The sequence below is a fragment of the Protopterus annectens genome, chromosome 3.part1 (genome assembly GCF_019279795.1).
Source record: "Protopterus annectens isolate FY-2018-M chromosome 3.part1, PAN1.0, whole genome shotgun sequence".
In the NCBI taxonomy this organism is placed as follows: Eukaryota; Metazoa; Chordata; order Ceratodontiformes; family Protopteridae; genus Protopterus; species Protopterus annectens.
Genome location: NC_056732.1, coordinates 350,684,370 through 350,711,477, shown reverse-complemented (window position 1 = coordinate 350,711,477; position 27,108 = coordinate 350,684,370). Strand labels below are relative to the sequence as shown.

The 27,108-nt window shown below is 41.2% G+C and overlaps 1 protein-coding gene across 1 annotated transcript in view; it reads left to right on the top strand.

Annotated features, from left to right (window-relative positions):
• TAX1BP1 (Tax1 binding protein 1) overlaps window positions 1–27,108 on the top strand; it is a 1,493,491-nt gene that overhangs the window by 697,622 nt on the left and 768,761 nt on the right. Inside the window, exon 9 of the mRNA XM_044066810.1 lies at window positions 100–348. Within this exon, the coding sequence (XP_043922745.1) occupies window positions 100–348 (249 nt within the window). The remainder of the gene's footprint in view (window positions 1–99; window positions 349–27,108) is intronic.

Genomic DNA, 27,108 nt, shown 5'->3' with positions numbered 1-27,108 from the left:
CTCATTATAAAATTATGACTACTTGGCTAATTCTGCTCTTAATCATGTTTTGCTATATGATAAATAGAAAAAAATGCAAGTTTTTATTTTCATTTGCAGGAAAGTGTAGAGCAGCTGAAAGAACAGCTCAGAGTAGCTGAGGACATAATCCAAGCAAGTAAGCAGGAAGCAAGTTTAATGGCAAAGGAACTTGGTGATGTTGCAAATGTACGTGACAAAACCATGGCTGAACTCCATAATGCACGATTAGAGAATGATGCACTGAAGAAGAAGTTATCTGAAGTTGAAGCTGTGAATAAAGCAAGGGAGAAGTTTGGACAGCTAGCAACAAGCAGTACAACAAAGCAGGTAAGAGATGCTGCTATTTCCTACACTGACAGTATTTACTTTTAAGGAGGAGCTCTTTTTTTTTTCCACTTGTCGTCATCCTTGAGACCTTCACCTCTGCTCACTCTTTGGGCCTATTTGTGTTACCAGATGTAAGTGCTATATAGCCCATTCTTTCCTCTCAGATAAAGAGTTGAATGGCAGAGGGTGTTGCTATCATCTGTTGAGGGTAGGGGATTTCTGTTTAGTCCTTAACCCCATTGTGCATGTGCAGTAAGCTACCCCAGAGTTCAGTGTACAGTAGACGTCAGCAAGAACATGTTGCTTGTTTTTATAAGTAATGTAATCCGTCATGACTGCCCTGCTTCCTTGGAAACCAGTACTTCTATAGGTTCATAGGTGCATACTAGGCTGATGACAAGTGGGTCCTTTATAAACCTAGCCAAACATCCCAACTGTCTTCATATTTTCTGTACCTTAGAGGTTATTTTAAGGTGTATATGTAAGCTTGGGAAAGCTTTACAGGCTGCCTTTGTCCATTAGAGACATAGGTGCTAGACGCCGGGTCTATTTCTGATTTCCCATCCACTAGTCCAAGTTTCTCTTGAAATGAGTTAGGGAACAGCTCTGCCTCACATGGATGAGAAACCTGTTCTAGGGAAGGAGAATTCTCCAAGACACTTACCTAGCCCTGCAACATGTCCTATTTGTGTTGCAAGCAAAGTTTAAATCCCTAGATCAGGGAAACTCTGATGTTCAATTTGTGGGAATGCAAAAGGTCCATCATAGTGGGATCCAGGAATGCTTTGTGTCAGGCATAGATTACCTCTCAACAATGTATAGGAAACCATGTATAGAGAAAGGGCTTTGAGGTGATCTGTATAAGACATGCTGTTTATGCCATGTTTTCTTTTTGTGAGGAACTTTTTTGGACATTTGACATTCCAGTTGTTGCATGTTCGAAGTCAGGCACATAAAAAGACAGAGTGTTGTACTCTGTTCTGATTCTGATGATTGCCGAATACAGTCAAATGATGATTTTATTGGACCTAGAGGCCATGTACTTATAAACTGAGCGGTAGAGAATGATTTCTTTGCTACCTTAGACACATGTTGGTTGAAACCAGGTTGCTATCTACATACTTATACAAATCCCTGACTACTGTTTCTACTCTTAGGGGTGTGTTATCACTAAAGTAATTTCCTAGGGTGTCTGACTTCCCAAAGGGTACTATAATGCATTTCTTAGCAATGAATGTGGTTTTGGTACCAGTCATTTTCTCTGTGTTAGTCTTTCCTGTAGGACGCTAGTGTCTTGGGGGATTCTTTGACTGCTCCTAGTTTGCAGACATCTGCAAACTTGGTCTCCTAGAGGCCCTTTGACATTGGCCTTGACTTTCAAGAAGTAGATGCCAAAGGGGAGCCCGGAGTGACTCAGCTAGTGACTGGTCACATTGTGCAGGTGGTCTACCCTATCATCATAATTCCTGGGTCCTATCTGAGACCCAGATGGCTATCTGGTAAATAAAATAGGTGTTTATGCCTAGAGCCATGAGTTTGTTTACATTGCCCATGTTGAGGTATTGTATCAAATGACTTAGCCAGGTCAAGGTAGGCAGTGTGCACCATTTTGCCTTCATCCATTCCCTTGGTGACCTTCTTAAAGATGTCCACCACTTTTAGTAGGCATGATATGCCATTGCCAAAACCAAACCGGGTTGGAGCCACTGTTTGAAGGTTTTCTATGTCTTTCTGTGACTCTGTATGTATGACTAGTCAGACTTATGAGTTTGTAACACCCAGGGTCCACTGATGGCCTGGCCTTGTGCAGAGGGATGACTGTTGCACTGTTCACTCATGTGGCATAAAGCCTATGTGGAGGCTTTGGTTAAACAGTGACTCCAGTTAGGTCATGTTTCAGGCTGCAATATTGTCAGGACCCGTAAATGCATTGTTTTTGGCCTTGGAGAGCACATATGTAGGACCTTCTCCCTACTGGTAATGTGTGCATGTGTGTGGTTGGGTATTTAAGGTTATTTCTTTGGGGGGGGGGGTTGTAGCTGAATTTGTCGGCCAGCAGATTTGATACATCTTCCAGCTCCGTGTAGGTAGGTCCATTTAGTTAGTTCTGCACACTGCTGTGTGCTGCCTTTGAGGTTTTAGACATGGCTAAAGAAAGCCTTGTGGTTGTCCTTTGCCTGGAGGTAATCTTCAAGTCTGCTAAGGTCAAATTTGAGGTAATTTGCACCACTTTGTTTACATTGATGAGAATATTTTTATCAGTGAGAGTGCTTTTATTTTACTGGGTGTAGCACTTACTAATCTTGGCTATTTCTTTTTTCTTTTGTTGTACAACCTGTTTGGATTCCACCAGGGTGGTTTATTTTTGGAGATAGTGTTATATGCACAATCACCCAACGAGTAAACCAGCCGTCAGTAAATGAAATTCCAAGTAAAACAAAACACAGTATTGCAGCAGGAAGCACGGCACACATAAACGTCCAACAAAAACTTTTTGATAGTTCAAACACTTTTAATAAAATACTTGCAAGTTGGTAAGCGCTTTCACCAAGTAGACATTGGCTTCTTCAGACCGTAATGATAGTAAGACACACAGACATACACTTTATAAAGTCATGTGATCAATTAAAACAGTTTGAATACACCAATAACATATCCTATATCACTATACATTTGCATACATCAATTACCTTCAGTTGTCTTTCAGATGACATCGTCTATTAAAGGAAAAGCTCCCTTTCAGTGTACAGCAGTCATTATACCATAAAATGTTAAAACTAAACATGGTAGGTACCTCATAGGTTGAACTAAGCCGACTGGCAAAACATATTCTATCTATGTAGACCCCTCTTATCAAGTGTCGGTCTAATAGAGACCGTACTCTTCAAACTTGATCCTTTATCAGCACTCAGCTTAAGGATCCATCTGAGTTCCACCTCACTAGTTCTGTTTTCAATGTTCCCCATCCTAGCACCCACTTGTAACATTTGTATAATTTTAAACCTAAAATGATGGACTCTATCATTAGTTGCCACATATGTAGCAAGTGCATTTGTGCTGTTTCCTGTTCTTATACTATATGAATGTTCCCTTATGCGCTCTTTTTAAGGGTGAGATCTTTCTTTCCAATATAGAATTTTTTACAGCACTCACAATGTGCTGAATATACCAAATGCTTTGTATTGCAGGTTGCCCTTACACTAAATTTATATAACCTGTTAAAATCAGGGTGCATAAAAATGGCATCACTATCTAACAAACCACAAAAATTACACGAGCCACAAGGATATGTTCCATATTGTTTATCGCATACTATCCTGCCTTTATCTGGATAACGTAACATCATTTTAAGTGACTTACAGTTTCTAAATCCAGACATAAGTGTCCCCTACCACTCTACTAATCTTGTCATCCATCATCAGAAAATGCCAATTATTCTTAAATACTTTCTTGACAGATTCAACATTGCTTGTATAGGACATTGAAACTTTAACCTTTACCCATAGAGTCATCTAACTTTTCAGTACTTCTTATGACTCCAGCTGAATCGTGAAAGGAAGAGAAATATGGCTTTAGCTTGCCCATCTCTCATAGAATCAACATCTAACAAAATGGGATCCACGTCACTATCCCCTATAGCCTCTTATGTCTCAGGGATTCTCTAAGCTTTTCTTGACCACCTTTGTAGTCCGAGTCAACATTGTGTAACCGTGAAACTCTCATACCTTGACCTTTAATTGTGTTATTAAACACCCTTCTAGGGTGCATACTCTTCCTATGAAGTATTGAGTTTCTGTAACACTCCTTCATAAACAAACTGCTAGTCAGTGTATGATCTGAACACTTATTTGTACATCAAGAAACTCCATGGATGTTCTTCATGTTTCACTGTTGCGGTCATTACATTTAGGTTATCTGCTTGCAGGTAGCCCTCAGTCAGCCTGATTAACAAAGTCTTGGGTCCTGCATCGGTTGCTGTCCCTTCTTCCATGACATCAGGTCATCAGGGGTATAAAACATGCAGCCGACGCCATTACATCAGTCTTTCTTGCCGTGCGGTGCCCGAAGCAGTTCGCAAGTGCCAGTCGGCCGACTCTTGAAATTTTCGTTTACGAGTTTCAGAACCGAAGTCTTCAACTAAAGCTAAGTACCCCATTGGGGAAACTTTTTTCTTGCTCCTTACTGATGTCAGTAAAAGTTAATAATTGCATTCCTTGTGGAAAGCAAATACCTCATAAAGATTTTCATTTGTACTGTATTCCTTGCCTAGGCCTTGACCACAACGTACCTTGCTGTCAGTTTTGTGCTTTATTTAATCAGCGCACTATCTGTCATTGGTATATTTTCGCCTCTAAAATATTTCGGTTCTCGGTTTAATTATCCAGAAATGTCGTCAGATAGCCATCCGATTACCAGGATTCCAAAAAAAACACAAAGATAAAGACAGAGACAATCCACCGAGGTCCAAAACTGCCGATGATGCTTCTCCTAAGCCAGTCGCCAGTTCGCCGGTACTCAGTGAGGTGCTTTCACAGCCCCTGATACCCGCTTCTTGTGATTCACAGGCCTCTACTGAGACCCATTCGAAGTCCAGTATGCCGCGAGATGCTTCAACTATGGACCCACGGATGTCTCTACCGTGGATGGGTCTGGAGCCGCTGTGCAGGCACTGGCTTCTGAGGGTGTATTCAGGCCTACGGACTTGCATATTAAATTGACACCTCCTTCTTTATTTAGACCTAAATCGAGATCCATGCCTAAAAAAAAAAGATGCCGCTCAGGCCTCTATGCCTAAAAATCAAATGATAAGAATGTCTGAAGATCTAATAACTCTAATCAGGGGTAGCCAACCCCCCCCCCCTTTTAAGAGGCCTAGGACTGAAGTTGATTATGAATCTTCTGATCAGGATTCTGTTTTTTCTGATTCTTCTTCTTATCTGGATTTGCCCTTATCTACTTGTGAAGATTCTGATGCAAAGGACTCCATTCCCTCTGGTTCCCCTCTGAGGATTTTTCTTTTGGGGAAACCTTGCATACTCTAAGGGAGCATTTCCACTGGGAAAGCCAGGATTTTTCTGATTCAAAAAAGAGACTTAGGGATTTCCTTCTCCTACCTCAGCATAGGCCTTTAGCTATTCCTCCTGTAATAGACATTTTTGATGATGCTGTTTCGGAATCTAGTTTGGCCCCTGATTCCCTGCCTCCTGCTCCCAGAAAACCTGATAGATACTACAGGGTCCCTGAGTCCCAGAAGTTCCTTTTTAAAAATCTTATTGCAGATCCAGAGACTATTTCACAGGGGCCCAAGGGTATTAAGGCTTCTACTGCAAAAAATCCTACCCCTTCTGATAGAGACTCCAGGGCTCTGGATAGGTTCATAGATTAGTACTAAGCTAACTGCCCTTGCGAGCCATTTTAAGCCTAGCCAATTATCCCTTGTGAGACTCAAGCCCTGCACCTTGTGCTTGCATGGCAAACACCTTAACCATTAGGCCACCCTCCCCATTGGGAGATGGGGTAAGAAGGTTTACACTTCTGCAGCTTTGGCCATTAGGGCTTTAAACTGACAGTTTTATATGTTAAAGTATCAGCAACATGTTATTGGACTGCTTAAACAGAAAATGATGTTGATACCTGACTGTGTGGAAAATAAAGAATTACAGGATTTAATGCATTCTGCTGAACAAGTTGGAAAACATACTTTGCAATGTGGTTTTGATTCATTAGACGCCTCTTGCAGGGCTGCTGTTACTGGGTCTGTGCTCAGAAGGCATGCTTGGCTTAAGGAGCAATCTTTGCCTGATAATGTAAAAGCTAAATTGTTGGATGCTCCTTTAAATCAGGACCACCTGTTTAGCAACAAGGCTGAGGAAGTTCTTAAAAAGATGGAAGATAAAGCTAAATCTATGCAAACTGTTAGATTTCTTACACGTTCAGCCTCCTAGATTTAGTAGGCACTGGCCCTCTAAGAATTGGTCCTTTCCAGCCCCTTCCAGGTCTTCTCAAGCCAAACCCAGACACAGCAAAAACCCCAGGTTTCAGTCCCAGGGGGACACACAGAACTAAGCAGTGGGGGGCCTCCACTTCCAAATCTGGGAATAATAAGACTCCCCCTATGGTAAACTGTCTCAATGACTTCCTTTTAAAATTTTCAAGCACTTGTCAACTGACTGCCCCTTTGGGGGGAAAGACTGCTCTTCATGCAAAGAATTGGAAACTCATTTTTTAAATATAGTGCCCCAGGGATACAGATTTCACTTCCACATGTTGCCAACACCAAGTGGGTGGCCAGACCAACCTCCAAATCAGGGGACAGAGACCCAAAAACAAGTACTTTCTCTCTTAAGCATGGGGGCTATTCAACTGGTACCAGAAGAGGAAAAGGGACAAGGTTTCTACTCAAGACTTTTCCGGGTACCCAAAAAAGACAATTCATGGCGTCCTATCCTGTACCTGTCTACTCTAAACACCTTTTTGGAGATTCCAAAATTCAAGATGCTGATTCTTCACCAATTACTTCCTATGCTAGGCAAAGATGCCTGGTTGGCAACACTAGATTTAAAAGAAGCATACCTGCACATCCCATTCGGGGAATCTTGCAGAAGATACCTACGCTTCAAAGCAGGCTACATGCACTATCATTTCTCTGCACTGCCCTTTGGCTTATCTACTGCTCCCAGGGTATTCACAAAGTGCCTAGCTCCAGTTATTGCCTTTTGCAGGCAAAGAAATATTCAAATATACCCATTCCTGGATGATTGTCTAATTCAGGCAGAAAGCCAAGACATACTTTTGAATCATCTGGCCTTTGTACAAAGGGTTCTAACTTGTCTGGGGTACACCATAAACGAAAAGAAATCGCAACTGGTACCCTGTCAATAAATTATATTCCTGGGAGCAAGCTTGAATACAACTTCCCAGATGGCTTACCTCATGCCAGAGACACAAATTCATTTGACAACCTACTTCAAAGAAGTGGCCACAAAAACCTTGCTATCTGCAAGACAAATACTGTAGGCCTTGGGGTTCATGGCATCCTGCATTCTTCTAATTCCATATGCAAGACTGCATATGACGAAACTACAGTGGTATCTAAAAAGCCTATTGTGTCAACATTCTCAGGACCTAGAAACAATGATTCTTATCATACCTTGCCTACGTCTAGATTTCCTTTGGTGGGCACAGGCCTGCCACCAAATCAAGGGACTTCCTTTCACACCACCCCCTGTCACCCAAACCCTAACAGACGCATCAGACTATGTATGGGGGGGGCTCACCTGGCAGGGAAATGTATTCAGGGCAAATGGAACCCAAGTCAAATGCACCTGCATATCAATCAAAAAGAAATGTTAGCTGTACAGAATGCTCTGACAGCATTCAAGGACCACATTCTTCCAGGACAACTAATGGTAAAGACTGACAACACCACTGTTATGTGGTACATAAACAAGCAGGGGGGTACACATTCTTACCCCCTTTGCAGACTAGCCATGGCATTGTGGAACACAGCCTTGAGCTACCAAGTGCACCTACAAGCTCAATTCCTGCCAGGAAAATTAAATACACTGGCAGACGGACTAAGCAGAAACCTCATGGACCCACACGAGTGGAAACTGGAACCAAGGACTTTCAACTTGTTGACAAGCAAATGGGGGAGCCCAGATACAGACCTGTTTGCCTCTCCCCAGAGCTACCAATTGGGCAAATTTTGCACAAGGACTCCCCACAAACAAGCCTGGAAAGTGGATGCTCTGTCCTTCAGCTGGAAAAACCTATCAGTCTATGTCTTCCCCCCTCTGCCTCTGCTCTCCAAAGTACTACTAAAAATCAAACTGGACAAACCAAGGATGATTTTGATTGCTCCAGACTGGCTGCGCCAGCACTGGTACCCCCTTCTGCTCAGTGTGTCACTGTTATCTCCATGGCACCTGCCTCAGACTCCTTCCCTGCTGTCTCAGCAGGAGAACCAGATTCTGCACCCTCAGCTTATAATACTGAACCTTGCAACCTGGCTAATTACTTAATCTCTCCTTTACCATCCCTCAGCAAACCTGTGATGGGTATCATTTTAGAGGCAAGGAGGCCTAGTACTAGAAAATCTTATGCTGAAAAATGGAAACGATTTTGTGCCTGGAACCAATCTCAAGGGATGAGCACAGCAGCGTCCAATTTACCTCAGATTTTACAATACTTAACTAAGATGTTTCACAAGGGCCTGTCTTTTTCCTCCATTAAAACCCATGCCTCAGCCATTTCAGCTCATTATAACACAGAACCTCCCCTCTTCTCTCATCCACTGCTCAAGCAGTTCCTCAGAGGGGCCAAAAATTTGAGACCACCCAGGAGAGCTCCAACCCCAGCCTGGGACCTTAACTTTGTCTTGGAGAAACTCACTCTACCTCCTTTCGAGCCAGCTGCTATTGCAGACTTAAAATTTCTTTCTTGGAAAACAGCTTTCCTTTTAGCAATCACTTCACCTAGAAGGTTATCTGAATTACAGGCCCTTATGACAGTGGAGCTTTTCATCATCTTTCATGCAGACAGGGTGTCCCTCAGAACCAATCCACCCTTCATGCCCAAGGTGGTATCCAGTGTGGCTCTTAATCAGTCCATTCATTTGCCAACCTTCTTTCCCAATCCACAGAATAAAGGGGAACGGATACTGCATTCCTTAGATGTGCACAGACAACTTAGATTCTACTTGGACAGGACTAAACCTCAAAGGAAATCTGAATAACTGCTGGTGGCATTTGCTGCAGGGACAGAGGGGAAAGCTATTTCAAAGTGAACCATTTCTAAATGGATAAGCCATTGCAGTAATTTCTGCTATAAGCACCATGGAAAACCCATCCCCCAGGGGATCAGACCTCACTCCACCAGGGCTGCATCTACCTCTACAGCACTTTCTCAGAGGCATCCCTACCTGGTACATCCTAGAAGCTGCTACCTGGAGTTCTGTACATACTTTCACCAAGCATTATCTTTTGCCAATTTTCTTTAAATCCAGAGCTGGCTTTGCCACCGCAGTCTTGGAGGGCCTTATAGCTGGCCCTAATGCTATCTGAATTCCTCCTCCCAACCATAGCTTTGGGAATCTACCCAAATGTAATGACTGGAACAGTGAAACACGAGGAACATAGTACAGTTGTGTACCCTTACCATAAATGTAGATGTTCGAGTGTATTTACTGTTGCAGTCCTGGTTACCCTCCCTCCAGCCCCCTAACTTCTTTTGGCTATACCTCTACTTTCCTTTACTATGCTTAAAAGCCTTTTTGGTGTATTTGCTTTTTTGTTGGAGGTATATCTTTGTACTTTTATATTTAATTGCTTCCCATTAGGGGGCACCTGACATCTGAGGCAAGAAAAACTGATGTAATGGCGTCGGCTGCATGTTTTATACCCCTGGACGACCTGACGTCATGGAAGAAGGGACAGCAACCGACACAGGACCCAAGACTTTGTTAATCAGGCCAACTGAGGGTTACCTGCAAGCAGATAACCCAAATGTAATGACTGCAACAGTGAATACACTCGAACATCTACATTTATGGTAAGTGTACACAACTGTACTTTTTACATGACTATTTTATATGTAAATCTCAAAAAAGCATTGGATTCATGCAATTTCAAAACAAATCGTTCTAAAAATTCTGAAGTCCCTCCCATTAACAGGACAGACGTCATCAACAAAACAACGGTAAAAAAGCACATTCTGCAAGTATAATTCCATTCCAAATACCTCCTCCAGCTCCCATTGTGCCATTACAGCATTAGCATAACTGTTTGCACAGCATGTCCCCATTGTCGCACCATGCTACTGTTTGTAATAACAGTTGTCAAACACAAATATATTGTTATTAAGTACCACATCCATAAAATCACATATCAGTTCCACAAGTTTATGTTCATACTCACTCTGATTATTCAGGTACCTGCATAGATATTCTACCCCTTCAATATTTGGTATAGTTGTAAGCAAGGATACCACATCTAAAGTGAATAACATATAAAAAAACGTTCTATCATTTCTTTCCATGAATCCATACAGGTCCTGCAGAAAACTTCCTGCTGCAATACTGTGTTTTGTTTTACTTGGAATTTCGTTTATTGATGGCTGGTTTACTCGTTGGGTGATTGTGCATATAACAGTTTTACTTATTTTGATTATACACGAGAGCATGGTGGAAGGTCGTGAAACACATGAATGATTTGTGCCCTAACATTTCCAGTCAAGATGGAATCAAGAGGCTGAATGGCTTAGCGGGCTTGCTTCAAGGAGGCGATAATCCACTGCTTGAGTATAATGGAGATAAGATCTCAGAAGGCACTGTTTTGATATTGAATATGACAGACATTCATTTCGTACACAGCTGAATAGTCTAGAGGACAATTTGTTTAAGTGTAAGAGACTGCAACATCAACGCTATCATTTTGAGGCGTGCCTCCACCTTAGAGTGGTGCCATGGGGCTTAAGGGTATTAAAATGCCTACGTATGGTATGCAATACCCGGAGCTGCTTAGATTGCAAAATCTGAACTTGGAAACTAGTTTTGGATATATGCGTCTAATGAATGAGTTTTTTTAAACCGGAGCAAGATAATCTGATAGCCACCATTAGTGAGCAGCAGGAAGCATTATATAACTCATATCCATCAGCTATCACTGATAAGGCCATTGGAGGGGTCGTCTATGTACGATAGAAGGCTGGTTAGTCAAAAGAAAGAGACTGGACAGAGATCTGTCGGATTTTAAACAGGGATATATTTTTTCATGGCCTAATGAAGATCGTAGGGCCATTCGAGAAATGCCTCAGACAGATGTCACTAAGGCACCTCCTGGAAATTATGCCACTGGGCCTAGAACATCACCTGTAACCGAGGAGGGGGTGAATATCCCTCCATCTGGAGACAATGAGAGGTATTTACCAGAGGTTGAGGGCGACATGGATATACATATACAATGTGGACAGGGTAATAATGTGAATGCAATGAATAAGACACAGGAAGTGGTTGTGCAGCAAAAGGAGCAGATAAACCCATTACATCAAGGGTTTGCCCGACCACCTTTTCCAATTCGACAGAAAGGACAGATCCATGAGTCGTTCTAGGAGTCGTGGGTGCAACAAGAGGAAAGGCCCAATGGGAGCTATGAGCTATCCAACCATCAAGAAGATGTGGGAATCGAACAATCGTTAGTTTTGAACATTTCAAGGAGACCATTGACTGAAATTGAGACTGGGGTGTTGGGTATGGACATGACATTTATTCCTGCTCATGCAGCAAATATATCTAATTCCATTATTGACCTAAAGATATTTGCAAGAAATCTAATGCTGAAACTAATGTATGACAATAGTAGTGTAAACTCAAAACAATGTGGCTTTAAAAAGTTTGGCAACATGGTACCAATTAATCACCCAGTGTTAGAGGCTTTTTGTAAAGTCTGTGAACAAGATTTATATAGGCTATTTGATACTAAACCGACTGGCAAAAAGTTCTATAATATGAGTAGGAATGAGGAGAAAGCACTTAATATAATACGGAATGACACTTCTATAGTAGTTCACCCAGCAGACAGTGGCGGTATGACAGTTGTTATGGATAGAAGTTTCTGTTTTGATTCTATCAATAATATGCTAAGGGATTAAAGTGTATATTAACTTCGCCCAGCAGACATTGGCAGTATGACAGTTGTTATGGATAGAAGTTTCTGTTTCGATTCTATCAATAATATGCTAAGGGATTAAAGTGTATATGAAAAGGTAAACATTAAATGTATAGAAAATCTGATAAGAGAAATGCTCTATATGGTGGATGAATATATGTTAAGTTTCCATATTACAATGGATCTAGCACAATAGTTGACGGTTGAATCCCCCGTTATATCCATGTTCCAAGGACAGCCCAGGTGCATAAGGATTCCGGGATACCTCCTTTTAGGCCTATAGTAGCTGGGAAAGGATGGGCTTCTGAGTCTTTTTCTGTTTTTATTGAAAGGCATGCTGGGCCTATTCTGGATAAGTTTGAGACTGTGTTGAGGGATACTAAACACTTTTTGCAGGACCTGTACGGATTCATGGAAAGATATGATAGAACGGGTGATTATATGTTAGTCACTTTAGATGTGGTATCCATGTTTACAACTATACCAAATATTGAAGAGGTGGAATGTCTACGTAGGTACCTGAATAATCAGAGTGAGTATGAACATAGACTTATGGAAATATGTGATTTTATGGATGTGGTACTTAATAATAATATGTTTGTGTTTGACAACTGTTATTACAAACAGAAGCATGGTGTGGCAATGGGGACATGCTGTACGAACAGTTATGCTAATGCTGTAATGGCGCAGTGGGAGCTGGAGGAGATATTTGGAATGGAATTATACTTGCAAAATGTGCTTTTTTACCGTCGTTTTGCTGATGACGGCCTCCTGTTATGGGGAGGGACTTCAGAAGATTTAGAACGATTTGTTTTGAAATTGCATTAATCCAATGCTTTTTTGAGATTTACATATAAATGGTCATGTAAAACCATGGAGTTTCTTGATGTACAAATAAATAAGTGTTCAGGTCATACATTGACTAACAGTTTGTTTAGGAAGGAGTGTTCTAGAAACTCAATACTTCATAGGAAGAGTATGCACCCTAGAAGGGTGTTTAATAACATAATTAAAGGTCAAGGTATGAGAGTTTCTTGGTTACACAATGTTGACTCAGACTACAAAGGTGATCGAGAGAAGCTTAGAGAATCCCTGAGACATAGAGGCTATAGGGATAACGAGGTGGATCCCATTTTGTTAGATGTTGATTCTGTGAGAGATGGGCGAGCTAAGCCATATTTCTCTTTCTTTCAAGATTCAGCTGGAGTCATAAGAGGCACTGAAAAGTTAGATGACTCTATGGGTAAGGTTAAAGTTTCAGTGGCCTATACAAGCAATGTTGAATCTGTCAAAATATTTCAGAATAACTGGCATCTTCTGATGAAGGATGACAAGATTAGTAGAGGGTAGGGGACACTCCTATGTTTGGATTTATAAACTGTAAGTCACTTAGAATGATGTTATGTTATCCAGATAAAGGCAGGATAGTATGCGATAAACAATATGGAACATATCCTTGTGGCTCGTGTAATTTTTGTAGTTTGTTAGATAGTGATGCCATTTTTATGCACCCTGATTTTAACAGGTTATATAAATTTAGTGGTGCTGTGGTAGCGTTGTCGCCTCACAGTAAGATGTTGTCCTGTTCGATTCTCAGCTAAAGCATCTTCTGTATGGAGACCTGCATGAATGGGCGTACCTTCATTGAAGGTTGTGCGTCAGAGCTGGCAACTCGGCACGTGTAAAAATCTGCTGCCAATCATTAGCGGACCGGAGTTTCCGCTGTGGCGACCCCTAACCGGGAAAAGCTGAAAGACGCAACATATAAATTTAGTGCAAGGGCATCCTGCAATACTAAGCATTTGGTATATTTAGCACATTGTGAGTGCTGTAAAAAATTCTATGTTGGAAAGACAGATTGCACCCTTAAAGAGCGCATAAGGGAACATTCATATAGTATAATAACAGGAAAAGCACGAATGCACTTGCTAGATATGTGGCAACTAGTGATAGAGTCCATCATTTTAAGTTTAAAGTTATACAAACATTGCAAGTGGGTGCTAGGATGGAGAACATTGAAAATAGAACTAGTGAGGCGGAACTTAGATGGATCCTTAAGCAGAGAGCTGATAAAGGATCAGGTTTGAATAGTACGGTCTCTATTAGACCGATACTTGATAAGAGTGGTCTACCTAGATAAAATATGTTTTGCCAGTCGGCTTAGTTCAACCTATGAGGTACCATGTTTAGTTTTAACATTTTATGGTATAATGACTGCTGTTTGCACACTGAAAGGGAGTTTTTCCTTTAATTTATGATGTCATCTGAAAGACAATTGAAGGTAATTGATGTATGCAAATGTATTGTGATATAGGATATGTTATAGGTGTATTCAAACTGTTTTAATTGATCATATGACTTTATAAAGTATATGTTTGTGTGTCTTTCTATCATTACAGTCTGATGAAGCCAATGTCTACTTGGTAAAAGCGCTTACCGACTTGCAGTTATTTTATTAAAAGTGTTTGAACTGTCTTAACAGTTTCGTTGGATGTGTGCCATGCTTCCTGCTGCAATACTGTGTTTTGTTTTATTTTTGGAATTAGTTTTAGAATTATTTCAGGTAGGCACACCTGTCTCTATACATTTATTGACATGATTGTTCAGGGTTTCGGTGAACAATTTAGGATAGGCTGAATAGGATTTTGGGAGCGACTTGATATTTTGACAGGTTATTACTTAGTAGTAGGAAGTTAGAATAGTTCAGTGAAGAAATTAAGTTTGGAATTATGGGAAATGGATGAGAGATAACAACCTTCTTATCACCTTATTTCTTTAATGCAGCAAATAGAACAGTGCACAATTTGCTTTTATTTTTAAGATAGCCATTGCACTCTTTCTTAGGGCTAAAAGTAATTTTTTTTTCTGAAAGGATACAAGTTGATTGTAGTATCTGGGAAGGTAGAGAGCTAAGAAAAGAACAAACAGCAATCTATGTAAGTAGGCGCTCAGGTTGTAGCATGCACTTCAGCTTTGGTAACCTCAGTTTTTGTTTAGTGAATGCCAGTTTTGAGCAATTTTTTCCGTCAGGAGAGTTAAACATCACATTTTGAAGGTCTGCATAGTTTTATGTGTTTAAGTAAATAGGGGATGGAGGTGTTTTGTATTTAGTTTTTGTTTGAGGGTTTTCATTAAAAGAAAAAGTCATGAAAAATGTGACAATGGTTCAAATGTTGTTGAGAAGAAACAACTGTACAAAGATTAGCCTGACAAATCATTAGCATATGCAACTCAAAAGCTGGAAATACACATTCAAAAAACTGTTGTGTATAAAGGTGGGAATAATAACTTTTTATCGTGAATGCTATGCTGTCCATATTATCCTAGAATATGAATAGCCTTACAAGTATAACTAAAAAGGAAAGAGTATTGAATTATATTAAGAAATGCAGAGTGCTAATAGCAGTGCTCCAGAAGACACTTTTGGAAAGAAATTAACTTGTGAATTTGAAAGAGAGGATTTCAGAATGGATATTCAGCAAAATAATCAGGGACAGAGGAAAAGGGGAGTAATTGTACTAATTGCTGGATGAGCTCCAATAGTGATAGATGAGGAAAAAGATAAAAATAGTAGATTTGTGGTAGGAAGGGGTTATTGGCAAGGGAGAAGGATTACAATGGCAAGTTTTTATATTCCTCCAAAAAACTGCTGTTTAGAGCTTAAGAAAATGTTGGGAGAAGTAATCATCTTTTGCGAGGAAATTTTATTTATAGGAGGGGACTGAAATCGGATTTGCAATAGTGAGGAATCTGATGTATCACGGGGACCTAGAAGGGACATATATGAAAATATTTAGCATGGAAGATGTGAATTCAGTAGTAGGAACTGACAAAATTTACAAATTGTTCCCTAAGGTACAATAACTTAGCTAGACTAGATAGAAGTTATATTTCACAGAAACATGTGCATTTAATTGAAAGCTTCTTTATATATACAATTACTTTTTCTGATCTCGCACCAATAAAAACTAAGTTAAAAATGAGGGTTAATGAGGAAAAAGCAAGACAATGGCACTTTCCTACCTAGTTGTTAAAAAAGAGGAATTTAAAAAGTGAGTAGTGGAAATTCTTTAAGTGTTGTTATGGAAGATAGTAATGTCTTCAGAAGTTATAGCTAGTGAATGAAATAAAACGAAAATGGAGTTTAAAAATAGGGTAGAAACAGAAGAGAAACAGATGTGGTTACGAAGTAATAGAAATTACTTAGTGGCCTTACAAATGTTACATTATTGCAGAGTAAGGGAAATCTTACAGAACACGAGGAGGAACAAATGTAGAATGCTAAAGAGAAAAATAATATGCAAGAGTTTAGAACGATTGCAGTTAAGCAGCTTTTAGTACAACAGTTTAGGCAGCAGAACTTTGGAGGGTTGTTGCCAAAATAAGGGAGCCAATAACAAGAAAAATAACCAGAGATCATGTAGAGGTTTTAGAGGTACTCTGAGAATTTTATGATTTATGTAAAGCAGAGAAATGTGAAAGTGAAGAAAGAGTGCACATGGAAATATTTATGGTAGACAATTATGCCAAGGTTACAGGTAGGGAAGGCTCAACAACCAACAGTTAAAATAGGTGATGTGTTAAAAACAGAGATGTATAATCAGTCTCAAGGAAAATCTATAGGTACAGATAGTATTATAGTATTCCTGTGGAAGTTTGGAAATTAGGAGGGAAGAACATGATAAATATCTGGAATATTTTAACAGTATTTTAAAAGGAGGACAGTATCAACATCTTGGAAGAAAGCAGTGGTGGCTGTGTCACCTAAAGATGGCAAAGACCCTTCAGATCCAGCTTCATATAGACTCATTTCGATTTTAAACCACACTTATAAACTGCTGATATATACTAGCTAAAAGAATGACAAAGGTGTTGCCAAAATTGATAGCTGTGGATCAGTATGGTTTTGTGGAGGGGAGACAAACATTTGACAACATTAATAGAATAATGATGATCCAGAGAGAAGCAGAATGTAAAAGAATACCTCTGTTGTTGAAGGATCTTGATGCACAGAAAGCATTTGACAGAGTAAGCTGGGTGGATTTTATGAGCAGGGCATTTGAAGCATTTGCATTCCCTGATACAGTAATAAAGTTTATTAGAAGGATAATATAAAGGATCGTAAGATGAAGCATTTAAAAGTATGGATTAAAAAAGCTTTCTGTTATGGCAGCTAAAGGTATGTGGGGAGAAACTAAACAAAAGATAGTACAAAAATTGAGAAACTTGAAATTCTTATTTATGGATATCGATAGTATGATCCAAGCAGTGAAAATGGTTTAGTCCCTTTAGTCTTGTATATGGGTCAAGCATACTTTTATTTTTATTATTAAACAATAATTAATAAAGAACTGAAGGAATTTATCTGGGAGGAAAAGAAGGTAAGAGTTAAGCAGGAGAAGCTGATCCTTCCAAGATAACAAGGTGGGTTTACATGATATGAGTGATATTTTAGAGCTGCACAGTAAGGCACATGTGCATAACACAAGCAGAAGGTTATAATTCAAATTGGAAAGGGATGTTGATGAAGCAGGGGGGAGTTCAAGAAACAGGGAGAGAGTAGGATTTTGAATGCAGATCCTTAAGTAGAATAACAACCATACAGAATATTATATTCATAAAGTAGCAGAAAGTATTCTAAGAACTACGCCAGTACAAGAATAGAGAAAGGAGATTTTGCCAATAGAGATGACTGCAAGGGGGGGTACAGAAAATAGGCAAGAGGGGCTGGAATTTACTGGAGAAACCTGGCAAAGGAGCTAAGATATTGGGAGAAAATAATTCATGTAGGAAAGGTAATTGAGTGGGAGGAAACTAAAAAGACATTTGGATTGGAGGCTAGAGACGGTCATCCCTTCCAGGGCTTGATCTCTGAGAACAGGCAAAGAGAAAGGGGTAGGTGGATTTTTTTGTTAACGATCTGCTCTGGTAGAGTTTTTATTTAAACGTAGAACAGAAGCGGCTGCTAAAAAAGGGATAATTAGTAGAGCATATAAAATATTGCCTGATCACTAAAAATTCACTCAGAGGAGGTTAGAAAAGACTGAGAAGAGAGAGTGGAAAAGCAATTTCAAGAAAACAATGGGAAGGTATATGTTTGGCTCCCAAATATGCAACCAATTTCAGAAGGTTTAGGATGTTTGCTTGGAAATGTTTGCAAAAGTATTTTTATACCCCAAGCAGACCAGAGCATTTTTCTTGGGAAGATATCAAATTTTGGAGGTGTGATGAAGAAGAAAGAGATAACTGGGAAAGTATTTTGCGAGTGTAATGAATTGGCAGATTTTACAAATTCCCTACAGCTTACTCTATCAGCAATATTAGGTGAGCAAATGTCTGTAAGTAAGGAAATGATTTTGTGTCGAGATACAGGATCTGAATTGCCTAGACATAATAAGACCTTAAGTTTAATTTTGTTGGCTGCCAAAAACGCAATTACTAGAAAATGGAAATCGAAGTTCACACCAGTTGTATTTGAGGTATTGAATGTTAATAAGAGGTAAATGAACTAAAATAGGGATTCTTAGAAAAGGAAGAAGTAAATCACATAGAAGTAAATGGAAATTGTAGGAACAGTATATGCATAACAGTCCTCAGGAGGAGGAGTAAAATTTAAGGGAAGGTAGGAATCCAGGTTTAGTAATGTTGGATTGATGGTAGTAGCTCAGAAAATATGTGGTGTATGTTGTATTTAAATGAAAACATTTTTAAAGGTGATTTGTTTGATTTTCTGTTAATGAATGTTTGCCTGTGTCTTAACTGATAATTTTATAAAGGTGTTAAAATAAATAAATAAATAAATAAATAAATAAAGGTTGTGTGTGTGAGATAATACTGTAGAGTATCAGTCACTGCTTAAGTCACCTTTAAAAGAATGGAACAGGGATTTGTTTGTTTCGGAGCGGCAGAAAATAATGCACAAGATTCCAAGATAGGTTTCAGGAGTTTTCTTTAACACTGTGCCCCTAAAGTACACAAGATTTTAGGGGAACATACTTGGAAGATCAGTTGTATTTAGGGAATATTTTATGCCATAATATAGGTATTTTTCAGTCATTTGATTAAGTCCTTATTCAAATATTTTTCCTTATTTATAAAATGTGCAGATGTTCAAAAATATAAAATTGAAAGTTAAATGCTGTTCATTAATGGATGTTAAGTAGTGCAGAGAAATGAAGAGCATGTTTAGTTTGAGAGTGCTGTCACATTTGATTGATGAAGGGACCACTGTTGAATTTTTTGTAGTCTTTTGTTATATTTCTGCCGGACTCAAAGTTTTTTTTTTTCTGAAAGCCATTTTGTTATTGTCAGTATAGAAGAAGAACATTACATGCCTGAAATTGAAAAGTTACAGGTACATAAGCATAGCACAGTGCTGATGCCCATTACAGCTCTGAGTGTATGCGGAATAATGTACCAACTCTCCCCCTTCAAACACAGCAAAAATATATACACTGTTACCCTAGTAAAACAGCAGTTTTATACCCTTAATGCCCCACATGATGTCCAGTCCAGTCATCTAAACATTGTTTGTCACTCTGGAAGCACTCCAGCTGATCCATCTACACCTTGATTTCTAATAAAAGAGAAAAGAAATCCCTCTTGGAGATGCACCTCAACAAGGAAACAGCTCTCCCCTTCATGTGTCACACTTAAGGAGTTGACTTATCCATCAGCCCATCAACTTCAGTCCATATGCTCCATAACTCTTTCACTACTCTTCTAACCAATTATACTCTATCTTCTACCCCACTCTTCTAACCTGTGCCTACTGTTGTAATCACACATCCTTCCCTGACTCTGTCCCCACTTCTCATCCTTCACAAGTGCAGCCAGAAGCTACCTCTTTCCTCTTCAATCTGAGGTACTTGGTAAAGCCTTTTGACAAAAAAACATATGCATGAAGTCCACGTCTGCCACCTTAGCTTGCCCCCTGTAAATTTACTATCTCTTCAATATGGCCAGTCAGTCTTTTCCTCAGCGATGCTAGTGGTTTGTTCACCCTAGGCCTTCTTGGAAGGCTATCCCTGCTTCCTGGGGCTTAAACTTGGATAATGAAAACATTATTCTCCCTCTTTTGAGTCAGTGAGCATCTCATCGGGTGCTTTGAAATTCCCTTCTTGGAAGATCTTTCTGGTAGTGGTGACCTCTTCCAGGAGAATCTCTGAGGTGCTATCTTTGATATGCAGAGAACCCTGTACAGACTATGATCTTTTTGAGTAGTCCTTTTTTCCATTTATTTATTTGCTTGCTGGTAAGTGGACTAGTCTTTTGATTCTTTTCAGCCACAACTTGAGCTCAAAGAGCAAAAAAAATACATTGTGATCTTTCAGGCAACAATATTGTATACAAAATAAGTGCATAGCAAAATTCATAAATAAATAAAATTGGATGCAGATAGGGTAACATTAGAAGAACCAGTCAGAGTGCAATGAAAAAAAATGGATGCAAAATCCAAGCTGAGATGTGCATAAAAATGCAGTGCAGTCATGTATGTAATAGATAAACTTCTATGTACATGTGAGATACATGTGTATAGCATGCCATATTAAGGAGGCTGAGAAAAGTTTATTAAATGTATTTTAGTATTTATGATATGGGATGGTAAGTTACCTAACCATTGTCATGGTAGTAGTTGCAGATAGATTCAGTAAAGAGATGCTCTTTAAGTGGATCTTTAAAGCTTTTAATGGTTTCCCTATATGCTTTATGTCTGTAAGCAGGTGGTCGCAGGTAGTAGGTCCCAGTCTAGTGGAAGCTTCTTCACCTACAGCAGTTTAAATGGAGGGAGTACTAGAGTGAAACTCTTGTCTTGTGTACTTCTGAGTACCTAAGGGTTGTCTTGTAAAGATGGATGTTCTTCGTGTTTCACTGTTGCAGTCATCACATTTGGGTTATCCCTGCCAGGGTAGCCCTTGGCCGGCCCGAATACCAGAGGCTTAGTATTTCTGCGTAGGTTGCTGTCGCTTGTGTATTGACATCAGATCGTCAATAGTATAAAGTAAAGCAGCCGATGCCATTACATCAGTCTTTCTTGCCATGGAGCCCGAAGCAGAAGCAGTTCGTATGAGTGCCGGTTGGCCACTACCTGAGTTTTCATCTCCGAATTGAAGTTGAAGTCTTCTAAAGCTAAGTAACCCATTGGGGATCCTTTTTTTCTTGCACTAACTGATGTCAGAAAAAGTTAACAAGTGTCTCGCCTGTGGAAAGCAAGTACCACACTGAGACTTTCACTCTTACTGTATCGCTTGTTTACGCCCAGACCACGACATCCCCATTGTCACTTCTGTGCATTGTTCAACACCAGAACTAGCTGTTGTCAGGCCCTTATTGTAGCCAGATATTTTCGAATACCGATATGGCTTTGGTAAACTGTCTGACAGCAGATCTTCCAAAAAAACATAAAGATAAAGACAAGAGACAGACCACACAGGTCCAAATCTACTGACGACACTTCCGTTAAGCTAGTCGCCAGTCCTCCATTACTCAGTGAGGCTCTTTTGCGGCCCCCTGATGCCCGCTTCTGTTGATTCGCAGGCTGCTACCGAGACCCTTTCGGAGTCCAATATGCTGCAAAACTCTTTTTCGGCTAAGGATCACGCGGTCGTCTCTACCTTGGATGGGTCCGGAGCCACTGAGCAGGCACCGGCTTCTGAGGAAGTCCTTCACAATACCTAATCTCGACACAAACCGACGTCTTTTTTCGCGACTACCATTCTTTCAAAAACAACACCGTTTCTTAGGTCCAGTATCCGAACCACACCTAAGAAACTGACTACTCACTCTCGGGCACCTGCTACCTTGCGTCAGCCTCAAATGCTTAAAATCGCAGAAGACCTTATCATGCTGGTCAGGGGAAGCCAAGCTACCGCCTCAAAAAGGAATTGAAATCTGTCCCCTGTAGCTTTGTCTGAACAAGACTGAGATGAATCTGATGCATCTGACTATGAAGACATGCAACCCCCCTCTCCACTTATGAGAATTCTGATGCAGAGGACTCCATTCCTTCAGCCTCTCCCCCAGAGGATTTTTCCTTTGGGGAAACCCTGCATACTTTAACGGAGCATTTCCAATGGGAAATTCAGGACTACCCTCAGTCTAAATAGAGACTCTGTGAATTCTTAGATCTCCCGCAACACAGACCCTTGGCCATCCTCCCCAGTCCTGGATGTTGTGGATAATGTTTTCCTTGAATCCAGCTTGACTCCGGATGCCCTACCTCCTGCTCCCAGAAATCCAGATGGGTACTATAGAGTCCCTGACTCTCTCAAATATCTTTTTAGAAATCCAACAGCTGACCCTGAGGTCATTTCTCAAGGGCCAAAAGGGATTAAATCAACTTCTGCTAAGAATCCCGACAGGGATTCCCGAGCTTTGGACAAATGGGGTAAAAAAGCATACACCTCAGCTACTCTTGCTATCAGGGCACTAAATTGTCAATTCCATATGCTGGAATTTCAGCAACGTACCCTGGAACTCTTTAAACAAAAATGTCTTCCTTTCCTGCTTGGGCAGAATCTAAAGATTTACAAGACTTAATGCATTCTGCATTACAACACTTTGCACTGTGGTTCTGACATCCTAGAAGGTTCTTGCAGGGTAGCAGTCACTAGATCTGTCATTAGAAGACATGCATGGCTTAAGGAACAAATCCCTGCCAGACAATGTCAAATCTAAATTGTTGGATGCCCCCTTGCACAAAGATAACTTATTTGGCACTAAGGCAGAAGAGGTCTTAAAAAAGATGGAAGAAAAAGCAAAATCTATGCAAACAGTTAAGGATTTCCTACAAGTCCAGCCACCTAGGTTCAGCAGGCATTGTCCCTCCAAGCACTGGTCCTTTCCTGCTCCGAGTAAACCAGCCCAGCCTAGGCCCCGTGGAAACAGATGCCCCCAGACAGCAGCCCCATGGAATGCAGAGATCGAAGCAGTGGACTACCTCCACTTCAAAACCAGGGAGATGTTCTTTGTGTTTCACTGTTGCAGTCCTCACATAATGGTTATCTGGCTCCTAATTAGCCCTCAGTCGGCCCAAATACCAGAGTCCTTGATATATGACGTTGGCTGCCGCCGGTTGTAAAACTTATGTCAGTACGTCTGGTATAAAGGGAGGCAGCCGATGCCATTTCCTCAGTTTTTCTTGCCGTGGAGCCGAAGCAGATGCAATTCGCACTAATGCGAGTCGGCGGTTTACCTTTGTTTTACTTTCCGACTACCAAGTTGAAGATGCCTTCAAGATAAGTACCCCGTTAGGGATCCTCTTTTCTTGCTTTAATGAATGTCAGATAAAGTTAATAACTGTCTTGCTTGTGGAAAACTGAATCAGCACTGTGATTTCCATTCCTATTGAATAACTTGTTTGGGCCTTGAGCATGACATCCCTAACTGCGATCTCTGTGCTTCCTTTAACCAACGTACCATACTCTGTAGAGCTAAGATTTTGTATAAGTATTTCGGAGTCTGGCCTAAGTTCGTCGGTATGGCATCTTCTGGTCTCCCAACTTTAGATCTTCCTAGGAAACGCAAAGAAAAGGACCGTGACAGGCCTAGGGTTAAATCTACTGATGACACACCAGTGAAATTGGTAGTCAGCACAGTGGTAGTCAGCGAGGCGCTTTCGCAGCCCCTGCAGTCTGCAGATTTTCAGCCACAAGTCTCTGCCAAGACCTTTATGGAGTCCTCTATGCTGCAGGCTACTATTTCGTCTTCAGACCCTTCGTCTGTCACCGCCTCAGATGGGTTCGGAGCCACTTTGCAGGCACCAGCTTCTGATGCCACTTCTTTTTGACATGAGACCAGAACCAGACTGACTACCTTAGCTCAGGCTTCTGCAGTTGCTAGGCCTCCCGAGTCCCTCAGTATTGCTAGTAAACCTTCCAGCCCCAAACCTACTCACAAGCAGGTGTCGGCCTCCCCTCCTGTACCTCAGTCCCAGTTGGTAAAGATGGCTGGTGATCTTCTTTCCCTGATTAGGGGCTCTCATCCCCCCCCCCCTTCAAAGAGGGCTAGGGAATTATCTCCTGATGATTTTTCTGTCTCAGATTCTGAGATTTCCAGTATGTCTGCTGGTGAAGAAGGAAATTCTCACCTTTTTTCTGGCTTTGAGGATTCTGATGCTGAGGACTCTATCCCTTCTGCCTCCCCTCCAGAAGATTTTCTTTTGGGGATACTTTGAATACTCTTAGGGAGCATTTTATATGGGAATGTCAGGATTTTCCACAGTCTAAGAAAAGAATCGGGGAATTTTTAGATTTGTCACAGCATAAGCCTCTGGCTATACCTCCAGTTTTGGAAGTTGTGGATGATGTCTTCATGGAAAATTCTTTAACTCCTGATTCTGTTCCTCCTGCCCCCAGAAAACCGGATAGATAGTACAGGGTTCCTGAATCTCATCAATTCCTTTTTAGAAGCCCTACTATTGCTGATCCAGAAATTATTTCTCAAGGCCCCAAGGGTGTTAAGGCTACTATTGCTAGAAACCCTCTGCCTTCTGATGAGGAATCTAGGGCCTTGGGCAAGTGGGGTAAAAGTCTATACTTCTGCAACTCTTGCCATTAGATCCATGAATTGTCTTTTTCACATGCTTAAGTATCAGCAGCATACATTGGAGACTATTAAGGCTATACTTGGAGATATTCCTTCCTTGACGAAAAACAAAGATTTACAGGACTTACTGAATTCTGCCACTTTAGTTAATAAGCATTCACTTCATTGTGGTTTTGACACTTTGGAGGCTTCCTGCAGAGCAGCAGCCACTGGTTCTGTAATTAGAAGGCATACTTGGCTCAGGGAGCAGCCTCTTTCTGAACCAGTTACGTCTAAATTGCTGGATGTTCCTTTGCACAAGGACAGTCTTCTTGGTAATAAGGCTGAGGAGGTACTGAAAAAGTTGGAGGGTAAGGCAAAATCTATGCAAGCTGTAAAAGATTCCCTTCAGGTTCAGCCTCTTCTGTTTGGTAGGCATTATCCTTCCAAGAATTGGTCTTTCCCTGATCCTGGCAAGCAGGGTCACTCTAGGCCTAGGGGTTTCAGATCTCCAGAGGGCAGGCTTCTGCTACTCAAAGGACTAAATAATGGCATTCTTCTTCTGCTAAATCGGAGAGTTCTAAACCAGCTTTCCAAAGCAAGCATTCTCAATGACTCTGGCCTTCTTGTGCCTACCTCTGCAGACCCTGGGTTTCCTTTGGGGGGGAAGGTTAGTCAGGTTTGCAGAGGTATGGTCTACCATCACAGATGACAAATTGGTGCTCAGTATAGTAAACCAAGGTTACAAGTTTTACTTTCACACCTTCCCTGTTTTACAAGGGTACCCAGACATACCCAGAACTCTTAGGGCAGAGGTAGGAACTCAAATTTCTTCTCTACTGACTATGGGGGTCATAGAGCCAGTTCCTGCAAATCCTAGGTTTTTATTCAAGGCTTTTTCTGGTACCCAAGAAAGGGGTCCACCTGGCGCCCTATTCTGGATCTGTCCATGCTAAACACTTTTCTGGTGATTCCCAAATTCAAGATGCTCACCCTTCAACAATTACTACCAATGCTGGGCAAGGATTCATGGCTGGTAACTTTTTATCTCAAGGAAGCTTATCAACACATCCCAGTAAGGGGGAGTTGCAGGCAGTTCCTTTGCTTCAGGGCTGGGGAGCAGCACTTTCAATTCTCTGCATTGCCCTTTGGCTTATCTACTGCTCCCAGAGTTTTTACAGAGTGCCTGGCTCCAGCCATTGCTTTTTGCAGGCAGAGAAACATTCAAATTTATCCTTACCTGGACAACTGTCTCATTCAAGCAAACTCCCCAGAACAATTAGAAAAGGATTTGGATTTCGTGAAGAACATTCTCACCTCTTTGGGTTACACTCTCAATGAAAAGAAGTCAAAATTGGTTCCTTCAAGGGAGATTGTTTTCCTGGGAGCGAGTCTGAATACAGCCACCCAGATGGTATTCCTCCCTCAACAGAAGCAAAAAGATCTTTACGCTTACTTCATGAACTTGGCAAGCATGACCCAGCTCTCTGCAAGGCAATTCCTGCAAGCACTGGGGTTCATGGCTTCATGTATTTTGATGATTCCCATATGCAAGGCTGCATATGAGAACTTCAGTGGTACCTCAAGAATCTTTGGTGTCAACACTTACAGGGCTTAGACTTGATTCTTCCCCTGATTCCCTGTCTACAAATGGAGTTCCTCTGGTGGGCGACAGCCTGTTCTCAAAACAAGGGTCTGCCTTTCTGACCACCGCCTGCCAGCCAGACTCTCACCACAGACGCCTCAGATGTTGCATGGGGGGATCATCTGGAGGGCAGGGGCATACAGGGGACTTGGAGCACCCAGCAGATTCATCTGCACATAAACTTAAAAGAATTGATGGCAGTGCAGTAGGCCTTGCTAGCTTTCAAGGACCTACTCTACCCTGGGACTCTGCTAATCAGGACAGACAATACCACAGTCATGTGGTACATCAACAAGCAAGGGGGGACTCGCTGTTGCCCCTTGTGCAGACAAAGCATGAGACTATGCAGCATCCATGGGCTTACATCTAATAGGCCACTATCTTCCAGGGAGGCTAAATTCCTTGGCGGACCATTTGAGCAGACATGTTTTGGATCCTCACGAGTGGCAACTGAACAGGGACATTTTCCATTGCATCATTCATCATTGGGGCACCCCACAAGTGGATCTTTTCTCCTCTCACACCAATCATCTCCTTCCAACCTTCTGCACCAGGGAGTTTCACAACAAAGCCTGGAGGGTGGATGCGTTGTCCTTCCCATGGACACCTCTCAGTTTATGCATTCCCTCCACTGCCTTTTCTTCCCAGAGTGCTGCTAAAGATAATGGATGAAAAACCAAAGGCTATTCTGATAGCTGCAGATTGGCCCAGGCAGCATTGGTATCCCCCCCCCCTTCGCAGTCTTTCCCAGGTTCAGCCTTGATGTCTTCCCCTGGTACCAGATCTGTTGGTTCAGGGAGGGGGAAAGTTCCTTCATCCTCATCTTCAAACTCTGCATTTAACTGCCTGGCTAATACCTTAAATCTTTCCCAACAGGTGGTTGAATTTCTTCATGAGGCCAGGAGGCCTAGCACAAGAATATCC